The 11,303-nt window shown below is 40.2% G+C and overlaps 1 protein-coding gene across 12 annotated transcripts in view; it reads right to left on the bottom strand.

The window, feature by feature from the left end:
* Positions 1-11,303, bottom strand: part of MBTD1 (mbt domain containing 1) — a 55,297-nt gene that overhangs the window by 5,218 nt on the left and 38,776 nt on the right. For 8 of the 12 annotated variants that reach the window (XM_048818776.2, XM_048818772.2, XM_048818773.2 and 5 more), the window contains one exon: positions 7,100-7,291. The exons of 2 other annotated variants lie outside the window; for them this stretch is intronic. In XM_048818776.2, the coding sequence (XP_048674733.1) occupies positions 7,100-7,291 (192 nt within the window). Of the gene's footprint in view, positions 1-1,185; positions 3,321-7,099; positions 7,292-11,303 lie in introns of all 12 variants that reach the window. 2 more of the 12 variants (XR_012664896.1, XR_012664895.1) reach the window with 2 other exon arrangements.

The raw sequence follows: 11,303 nt of genomic DNA, 5'->3' as shown, positions 1-11,303 counted from the left end.
GCACTTTAAGTTACACCCTTAACATCACTTCAAATGATAGAATAACTTTGCTTTAACAAATGCCCCTGAGGTTTAATTTTAGCCTCAGTGACCCCATATTAATACCTCTGGTTAAGCTAGTGACAAACTGAAAACCGATTACCCACTGTTTAGAAGAACAAATACTGGACAGTGATGGAAAACATAGTAAATCCATCTATGTATAGGGCTACACTGCAAAACACCAAAAAAACCCAAAATAGAATTGTAGCAAGTCTCAGAGCCTGGGTTGACAGACTCAGGCTTGTGCTACAGCACTAAAAATAGCAGTGTAGATTTTCCCCACTCCGGCTCTGACACCTGGTGAAGGGGATGAGTTTTAGAGTCCGAGCAGGAACTTCTACACTATTATTTTTAATGTCATAGTGCAAACCCCACGATTCTGAGCCTCTAGATCCGGGCTCTGAGACTTGATGCTGTGGGTGTTTTTCTTTTTTGCAGTGTAGACATACCCTCAAAGGGTCAACCAGTAAGATGTGCAAAAGTGATTTCTTAAAATACAAATATCCATGTTGAAGAGCAAAATAATCTAAGTTCAAAGAGGATTTTTTTTTCTTCTTTACAAAGTCTGCCCTTCTGAGCCATCTGCCTCCAGCAACCATCTTAGCATAAAAGGTCATTTTAAGAAATGGTAAATTAAGCTTCATCTTGTTGCAATGCTGCTTCCACATAGAAGACTAGTAACTGAATTAAGCAGCTCATGTCACTGGAATTCCACATTGTATTTTGATGAGTAAGTGGCAAGTTTTGTCCAACCAAGAAAAACAGATGTTATTTCAAGCATGTCACTACTGTGATTATTTCTGACAAAGTGACAGATTGAAATCTGTATGCAATGTTGGTGTAGCTGTGTCGGTCCCAGGATATCAGAGAGATAAGGAGGGTGATGTGATATTTTTTATTGGACCAACTTATGCTGATGAGAGGGACAAGTTTTCACAGAGCTCTTCTTCAGATTGAAATCTAACTATTTTCTCAGGTGGGTGCTGGGCTTCAAGAGTGAGAGTGGCCTGCTGTACCTTTAGAACTGGTGCACTTTGACTAGATTAGAGAATAGACTGTATCAGCCAGTTATACACCGACTGCTTATTTGGGACAGTAATTCAGCTTAACTGGGAAAAGTGTAGATAAGCAAGTAATACTTACATAGGGCTGTCTGGGTTTTTGATGCTCTCAGGCTGACGTGCTTTATCTCCCCCTATAAGTCTTCTGCTTATAAAAGAGAGCTGTTTTTAAACATCACTCAAAGCTAAAATCTCTTCTAGCTAGCAGTATATTACAAGGTTCTCAGAAACTTGGTGGCTATGGATTTAGAATAATAGAATATCAGGGCTGGAAGGGACCTCAGGAGGTCATCTAGTCCAACCCCCTGCTCAAAACAGAGTCAATCCCCAACTAAATCATCCCAGACAGGGCTTTGTCAAGCCTGACCTTAAAAACCTCAAAAGGAAGGAGATTCCACCCCCCCCCCCCAGGTAACGCATTCCAGTGTTTCACCACCCTCCTAGTGAAAAAGTTTTTCCTAATATCCAACCTAAACCTCCGCCACTGCAACTTGAGACCATTACTCCTTGTCCTGTCATCTGCCACCACTGAGAACAGTCTAGAACCATCCTCTTGGGAACCCCCTTTCAGGTGGTTGAAAGCAGCTATCAAATCCCCCCTCATTCTTCTCTTCCGCAGACTAAATAACCCCAGTTCCCTCAGCCTCTCCTCATAAGTCATGCGTTCCAGCCCCCAATCATTTTTGTTGCCCTCTACTGGACACTTTCCAATTTTTCCACATCCTTCTTGTAGTGTGGGGCCCAAAACTGGACACAGTACTCCAGATGAGGCCTCGCCAATGTTGAATAGAGGGGAACGATCATGTCCCTCGATCTGCTGGCAATGCCCCTACTTATACAGCCCAAAATGCCATTAGCCTTCTTGGCAACAAGGGCACAATGTTGATTCATATCCAGCTTCTTGTCCACTGTAACCCCTCGGTCCTTTTCTGCAGAACTGCTGCCTAGCCATTCAGTCCCTAGTCTGTAGCGGTGCATGGGATTCTTCCATCCTAAGTGCAGGACTCTGCACTTGTCCTTGTTGAACCTCATCAGATTTCTTTTGGACCAATCCTCTAATTTGTCTAGGTCCCTCTGTATCCTATCCCTGCCCTCCAGCGTATCTACCTCTCCTCCCAGTTTAGTGTCATCTGCAGACTTGCTGAGGGTGCAGTCCACGCCATCCTCCAGATCATTAATGAAGATATTGAACAAATCCGGCCCCAGGACCGACCCTGGGGGCATTCTGCTTGATGCCAGCTGCCAACTAGACATGGAGCCATTCATCACTACCTGTTGAGCCTGACGATCTACCCAGCTTTCTATCCACCTTATAGTCCATTCATCCTGCCCATACTTCTTTAACTTGCTGGCAAGAATATTGTGGGAGACCGTATCAAAAGCTTTGCTAAAGTCAAGGAATAACATGTCCACTGCTTTTCCCTCATCCACAGAACCAGTTATCTCATCATAGAAGGCAATTAGATTAGTTTGGCATGACATGCCCTTGGTGAATCCATGCTGACTGTTCCTGATCACTTTCCTCTCCTCTAAGTGCTTCAGAATTGATTCCTTGAGGACCTGCTCCATGATTTTTCCAGGGACTGAGGTGAGGCTGATTGGCCTGTAGTTCCCAGGATCCTCCTTCTTCCCTTTTTTAAAGACGGACACTACATTAGCCTTTTTCCAGTCGTCTGGGACCTTCCCCGATCGCCATGAGTTTTCAAAGATAATGGCCAATGGCTCTGCAATCACATCCGCCAACTCCTTTAGCACTCTCGGATGCAGCGCATCCGGCCCCATGGACTTGTGCTCGTCCACCTTTTCTAAATAGTCCCGAACCACTTCTTTCTCCACAGAGGGCTGGTCACCTCTTCCCCATTCTGTGCTGCCCAGTGCAGCAGTCTGGGAGCTGACCTTGTTCGTGAAGACAGAGGCAAAAAAAAGCATTGAGTACATTAGCTTTTTCCACATCCTCAGTGACTAGGTTGCCTCCCTCATTCAGAAAGGGGCCCGTACTTTCCTTGACTTTCTTCTTGTTGCTAACATACCTGAAGAAACCCTTCTTGTTACTCTTAACATCTCTTGCTAGCTGCAATTCCAGGTGTGATTTGGCCTTCCTGATTTCACTCCTGATTTCTCTAGTTCAATTTCATTTCAGCTCATTTTAGAAGGGGCGAAATGTCACTGAGCATTTTTCCTTTAACTTTTCAGTGGACCAGCACATTTCGTAGCAATCTGAAGGACAATTACAGGTACAAAAAGTGAATATTTGTGTTTATTACTCTTATTTAATATCTACTACTGTAGTAGCTATCAGAAGCCAACCAGATTGGAGCCCATCAGCCTAGGTGCTATACAAATATATAGTAAGTGACAGACCCTATCCCAAAGAGCTTGCAGTCTGGAAAATTCTGTTTACTCAGGATGAAAGGCTGATAAGGCATCCTACACAAACAGGTTGTATAACATTAAGGCTTTGGTCCTACAATTAGATCCACTAGCATAGCCCCTTGGATATTAGTGGGTCCGATCGCAGGATTGGGGGTCTTAAGTTTTAAATAAAATGTGAAGAGTCAAATTCTGCCCTGGGATACACGCATAAGTCTCCAATGGACTATAATGGAACGGACAGCTCCAGAAACAGAATTTGTTCCTTAATGTATATATAGCAAGGGAGTTTTGGCTGTTAAACCAGTTTAAAAGGAGAACAGTAATCCACTTTCTCTCATATGCTCAGCTCCTATGATATTGGCATAATCAATTCTGTCACTCTTCAGTAAGATGGTTGCCATCAGGAACAGGCTGAGAAATGCAGACTTCAATTAAAACCAGCATTTTAAGTTATCATTCACAGTTCGCATTCAAGGAGAACAGCTTATCTTGTGAACATTAAGATGGATATTGTTTCTCCTTCATCTTCCGAAACAGATGGCTGAATTTAAAAACTTCCTTTACTACAGATGTGTATGTACAGCATTCAGAACCAAATTACATTATTTTCATTACTAACTGAAACACTCAAACCCATAATTTCACTGTTTAATTTCATGCTTTAATTTTTGCTAAGCAGAATTAAGCATGATTAAAAAACATGTACTATCTTCAGATCACAGATGCCTCATAATTCATTTTCTTTCATGGTCATTTTTGTAAGTGACAGGCAGGAAAAACTGTTTATAATAGAGGGTTTGCAGCATATTTGCAATTAATTTTTAAGACCCAGGATATGTTTTTAAATCTTCTATCTTCCTATTTTAAAAAAAAATCTGAAACACAAAGAAGAATGATATTATGGATAGCAGTAGCAAATAGGTTGTAATTAACCCCACAATCTGATTGAGTAAGAAAAGTGATACTTATCAATATATGAGCATATATGAAAAGCAGGAACACTGAAAAGAAAATATGGCAAAGTTTTCATTAAAGGTGCAGTACCCACATTAAAAGGTTGATTAATATACAAAAACTGATGGCTATCTGATGACCAAATGAATGAGAGAAGCATTAAAGAGTTTCAGTTACTGAATACCAAGTTAACACCACCAATGTCTTTTCAAATGCAAAAATTTGATGTAGTGAAATCTGAAAATAAATCCCAAAACCTGTTGCTATTTGTAATCCTGCTATAAATTTACAAGCCATTTAATTATTCTTTTATTATGGTCCTATATCATCTTCCATGGTGATACACACTCCTGTGCTAAATAAAAATAAAATTTAAAAACATTAAAATATTTTAAAAATTGCTAAAAAAGCGGCAGAGGACGATGTAAAACCTATAAAAAAATCAAGCAACCTCACTACCTTGCGTCATGAAAACCTCTTCCCTCCCTACCCTGCCCCAAAAACCTTGGTTATTTTTGCCTGTCCCTATGTCACATCTAATGTACAGCAGGGACCTTTTCTTTTATTAGTCTGTGGAGGACCACGCACACCTAAGGCATGGTATCTTTACATAATAAGCAACAACAATCATTAATAGAGAGATTACTCTAGGAAAACGCTAATACACAGAGGTTTAAACTGCTTTCCTACAACTTGAAATGCTTTGGTCAAGTTCCCATCCTCCCCAGTATTTAAATAATGCTTGTGGGTTTGCCCAATATTTCAAGTACACCTGGTGAGTTAGTAGGCTTCACATTTTGTCCTAGATCTGTTCAATGAGCATGAAGATCCTGACAGTTACATATTTAAACAACACTATTTTTCCCGCTAACAAATCTCCTGAAGAAAAGTTTATCAACACCATGGGTTCAAGCTACACCTATATAATACACCACTTGAATGATAAGCAAAGAGATAATTATTTAGCTATAGTGCCTTAAATCATGAAGCCACTTGCTTGAACATCCAGCTGATGAAAGGTTCTGAGCAGAAGGAAAGACACACAAGGTGCTCCCTCTCCTCATGAGCTATCTGCAGAGTGCTCTCAGTACCTTGCTACCCAAGGAAGCCACATACTGATCTCCCTTGTACCAGTGTGATGAGATGTCACTAACCTGCCCCACCAGGAAACATCAGACCCTGACTTTAGGGGATAACACACGTCAAGAAAGTGGGACTGGTTTTGGAAAGCAACTTCTTTCCTTGACAGCCCAGAGATCATGTCTTTCTCAACAGAGAGCTGTCTGAAGGCTACATTTCAATGCTGAGAAGTCATTTCACATACAACTCTTAAAGGTTCAAAATACAGATGAAAATAAAAGAAAAGCAGCATGACTCTGCCAGAGAACAAAAGCAATTCTTAAAGAAGCAAGATGAAGTATTATTGAATTCTATAGCCATACAGATGTTGGGATGAGAGGGCAATGGGATTTTTTAATGACCCTGATGTAGCTTTTCTGATAGAATATGAACATTCAGAGCAGACTGGATATCAGTCAGCAATACACTGTTTGGAAAACGAGGGCCTAATCTTGAGAGTGGCTGAGCACTTCTATGGGGTACTGAGTGCCTTCAGTTCCTTGTATGATCAAACCCCGAACATAGCAGTGGCCACAACAACCCAGGGAGAGAACTGCCAGTCAGAACATGATCTTAGATCAGCATCCAAAGCCACATTATGGTGTTCACAGCATCTCATCTAAGGTGCTTGAAGAACATTACCACTAACTGGTGATAGATAGCATAACTACACCCTAACAGGTGTCAAGGATATTTTGAGTATCTGATACATCTGATTATCTTACATTTGAAGGGAGACAGTCATGAGGATCTCAGAGCTTTTTTTCATCTCTAACTTCTACAGTCCAGGATTACCTTATACAAACCACAAGACTTACTTATAAGACTCAGATGTTTTAATCTGCCAGACCAGTATTATTAATAAATGAATTCTTAAAGGGTTTTCCCTATTCACTGATTAAGATGGATAAAATTTCATTTTGTCAATGTTCAAATAAAACCAGTCTTTTGGTTTTGGAGCAAGCATGGGGGGGAAAACAAACAAACAAACCACGTTTGTTTTAAAAGGGTAAATCTTTCAAATTTATTTCTTATCATATCCAACCATCGTCTATAGAACACTGAATATAAGAGACTCAATTATGCTTAAATTCAAAAGACCTCTTTTTCCAAACAGCTGTTCTCTTATGCACGGGCTGTATGCAAACACAAATTTCTCTCCAGTTACACAGGGTGTCCAAGCCTTTAAGGAATAATGTGCAGTGTTCTAACAATGATGTTGTGTTGCATATTACAATTCAGTAAGTTAAATGAAAGTATCTGCACACGTAAAAAAAAAATCTGCTGAAGTGCAGTATGGTAGTTAAATCACAGTGTCCATAAGCCTCAGTGACCTAGAATCCTTATATTTGCCCTGGGAACCATTGCTCCCTTATGATGAATTCAGTGAAGTGGACTGATATGGACCAGTGGAAGTGACTATTCCTCCTACTTTACAGACAGAAACAAGTAAACAAGGCAGCATATTTCATGCCAGACCATGCTTTGTTCCCCACCCTGTTCAGCATTTCCCTCTGCAGTAACCAAGAGACTTTGATGGTGCTCATTACCTGTTTTGAGGCTGGGACTGAACTCTTGGCTAGTCCTGGGAGGCTGGAAGGCCTCCGGGGCTGTCTGTGCTGGAAGGGTTCGATATGGAGGAGGAGTCAACTCTTCATCACCAGAGAAGCTCCTCCGCACCCCACCTGCCATGGGTAGGCTCGACAAACTGACAGGCTTCTTCACAACTGGTATCTTCCTCTCTAAACATCAAGTCAAACTAAAGTAAACGCTTGGGTCAAAGTGAATTAGGTAACTCAGACTGGTCACTGAGAAATGTCTGCCTCATTCTGCTTCGGAGTCTGGAAAATAAGGGTCTTGATGTGAAATGGCAAAGCTAATTCATTTCGGGGATGTTAAAAATCCCAACTCTCAACAACTCCACCCCCCCCTTTTATTCTCTGAATTCTAGTGATTACTTGGACGGGCTATGAAGCAATCATTAAAGAAAAAGTGTCCCAACCCTAATCCCTTTTACCAATAAAATAGGAGCACTTCAAAGTGTTACTGCAGCAGCTGCATTTCACAGCCAACACTTGATCTCCTGACCACATACTGAAACAACTTTTGTCTCTAGATCAGAAGTGCAGTTATTAGATTTACACAGTGTGACAGGAATTTTTTTTGTTTGTGAACCAATCCCACTTAAAAAGGAGGAGTTGGGGTTTTTTTGCTAGTTCACTACATATATCTTAAATATATATACCACCATCACTTACTAAGCACTTCTATAGTGCCTTACAAATGTTAATGAGTATTCTAATTTGGAAAAACAAACAAACCTGTTTTTTCTAAAAAATCTTCAAGTTACCGGATACCACATCTTCATTCCAGAAGTTGATTTTCCCTCCAAACACTCAATTTATTCCTGCCTCATCATATAAGAAAACCCTACTTTGTTTTCACTTCCAAACAGAGGCCCTGGTCCTGAAATTAACTCTTGGAGGCAAGCCCCTGTGCCTAGGGGAACCTCACTGCAGAATCAGGGCCTTAAACGCTATGACAGCATTTCAGCATCACCATTGCTTACACTTGTTCTCAAAGCTACGCTGATGAATGCTAAGAGATTGCCAGTCTAATCAAGTAAATGTACTTTGGGCTAACACAAGAGAACAGCCCTCAAGAAAGCTTTGAAGTCAATGGGACTATTCGTGGTAAGAGTTACACATATGATTAAGTTTCTTGTCTAATCAGGGCATAGGCGACTAAGGGTTGGCAGGTCTGGGGCCTCAGTTTGTTCTTCTAGGAAGGAAGTGACACAATCAAGCAGCAAGTTGTCTGTATAACCAGAGCTTTAAAAAACAGATAGGTCACATCATCTATTAAGTAGTCTTAGAACAAAACCGATTACTAGGAAGCAGTCAGTCCTGGTGGATACTGTAAGCTACCATACTGTCATTATCTGTCAAAGCAAATTGATAACTTGTCATCACTGCGGTCTTTAGCAGCACAATATTTGGTCACAAGAAACCAGTATGATATTCCATCCATTTCAAGTTGACACTGAAATCAGAATGGTCTCCAAAACATTACAGGAGCATGCATAAGGTTTTAAAGATGGCAGCATTTTCCTTATTTGGGAATTATTGCAACCTACATCAAAACACACTGGCAAGACCAGAGAAAATTAGGAGAAATCCACTGTCTCATAATTACAGGGTCCTGTCCCTTCAAAAATCCTGAGAAATTCTGATGTGCTATAGTTCCATTTTAGAACAGAATAACCATCTACCCAAGGTATGTGCACAAAAAATCCAACCTGATCTTTCCTACTGTGAATAAAAAGCAAGTATCAGTGATGGCTATATTGATAGATGAGAATCTAGTGACTGACCTGAAGATGCCAAACACAATGTAACTGTCACACGTTATTCCACATGCACACAATTACACATAAAACACATTGGATGTTATCACTGTAAAGTGGTGTCACCACAAAATATGAATGCTGGATGTTAGCCTACAGTAGCAGCAGAAAGTTCTGAGGAGTTAGAACTATATGACCTGATAAATGGATCTTGCAATGAGCTATACCAATCCTAGAAAGGATAAGAGTCATTTCTTTGCAATCCAGATGTTAGTGAAAGAGCCACTGTTCTCCATTGTATGCGGTTTGCATAGCAACATACAATTACCTGTAGGATTATTGAAGGTAAGGCCAAGCAGGATGCTGGCTGATTTCTGTTCCCCTTTCGATTATCTCCTTTTTCGGATATATTTTTAAAGCCACTTACAGGACTAACTCAGGCTGTATTACTTTACACATCAGTTAAAAAACCCTATAAAAAGCTTAGATTACAACAACTGAAGTCAAACAGACTCTGAAATCCAGTGTCAATGTAGATGTTAAATAATAAATATTAGAAGTTACCATTTTTCCTATGTGCTTCCTTTATATGAAATGGGCAACAAACATAATAAAAACATAAAAATTTATTGCTACTAAATTTGTGCTTATTAACTCCTTGTAAGTCACATTAAAAAAAAAAACTACAAGAAGCATCTGAGCATTTATTTTCCCCAACCTAACATTTAAATGTTTTGGAATAAAAGCAAGACTAATCTCAGCACCAATGTACTTGCTTTTAGAAGCTTAAAACAAATATCAGACTTTATGTAATATTCTTCCGGGGAGTGGAAGGGGAGAAGTATTACACTGTGGGATCCATTTCCAGTTAAACTGCTCCCACCGTTCAACACTAAATCAGGGATTCACTAGTACATGTACTACTGTTTGCATTATTAAAGGTACTTCGGAACAATTTGGGACTTTTACTATTAACAGAGCTTCATTATCTCAGGAGTTCATTATATGCATGTTCAATGGAACCAATACTATTCGCGTACTCCTTCCAACCGCATGGACCCATTAAGAATTTGAAATATTGCATCAGAAATGTTTCCAATACACATTCAAAACATTCCGCAGAATGACTCAAGCCATTCTGGAGTGCAACATGAGTAAGTGCGAGTACCATGCATGTAAATAACAACTCATTGTAGTAAAAAAGTTACTCAGGATGTGTGGTAGTTTCTTGTTAAACCCCAGTATCTTGGCTGTTTTTGCACAGTGTGGGGAAAAACACACTAATATCACATAGATTTGTATGCTTCAAAAATGTTCTTTCCAAAACAAAATCCACCCCTTTCCCCAAAAAATTACAGGCCCAGGTTTCTTGGGTTAAGGACCTAACTGACAATATTTTGGTGGATCAGTGAAGGACTATTGTCTTATGTTATGAACTTCAACGCTGACATGAACTTTTAGCATTGTCAATTTATTTTCTGTAAAATTAAGATGAGTCCTCTCTGTGGGACATTCTAGCTCAGGCGAGCCAGTGATAATTGGTACCAACAATGAGATGTCCAAATCCCCTTTCATCACAAAGGGGATAATGAAAGACTTACAACAACAGCAGGTCCAGACTGAACAAGAAGCTCAGTGGACTGCCAGCAGCTAATCCTGGGAAACTTCTCTAGTGAGAAGTCAAGGTCTGAACTTGTTGCTCTGCCCTTCCAAAAAGGGCAGGGTGCACCAAAGCAGCAGGGCCTCCAGTAAGGAGTGACCAAGTTTTGTGCACCCTGTCACAGGTATCAGCACCACCAGGTTAAGGCCTCAGGGAGAAAAACAATGCAGATTTATGAAACATGCACATGATGTTAAGGAGGTTATGAAATCTTTTAAGAACTTTCCTCTCTGGCTAAGTACACACAATGAGGAAACTGGGAGTCGGATCACTCTTCTGTTCATCCCAAGAATGAGGAGACAGTGGATTGTAATGATGCAGGTTTCCTATGAAGAACTTGTTTGTTCTTGCACTAATTGTACAAGATCATCCAGGTCTTTTAGAAGGCTTTGCATGTCCTAAATGGTAAAGAAATTTGGCCAAAACTTCCTGCAATCTCAGCACCTGTCTGTCACAAGCCAGGCCGTGCACTTGAGAAAATTCTTGGCATCAGAGACTCAGATATTGTTTCAAGAGATCTGGAACTGATGGGAAATGTAACTGATCTTTGAGCACCAAATACTAGGAGTTCAGCAGGCCTTATTGGGTGAGAAGATGAATACTCCTCTATTTACTGCCTTTGTATACATGGTGATTTATATGTGTACATAAATTCCTGTTAGCAGGCAACTTAAGAGGGCATTAATATGAATAAAAAGATCATTGTTATGTCTTCGGCTGCCACCTTCAAGGCCTTGAAAACTTGTTT

The sequence above is a fragment of the Caretta caretta genome, chromosome 14 (assembly GCF_965140235.1).
Source record: "Caretta caretta isolate rCarCar2 chromosome 14, rCarCar1.hap1, whole genome shotgun sequence".
Lineage (NCBI taxonomy): Eukaryota > Metazoa > Chordata > Testudines > Cheloniidae > Caretta > Caretta caretta.
This window is presented reverse-complemented; position numbering and strand designations above follow the sequence as displayed.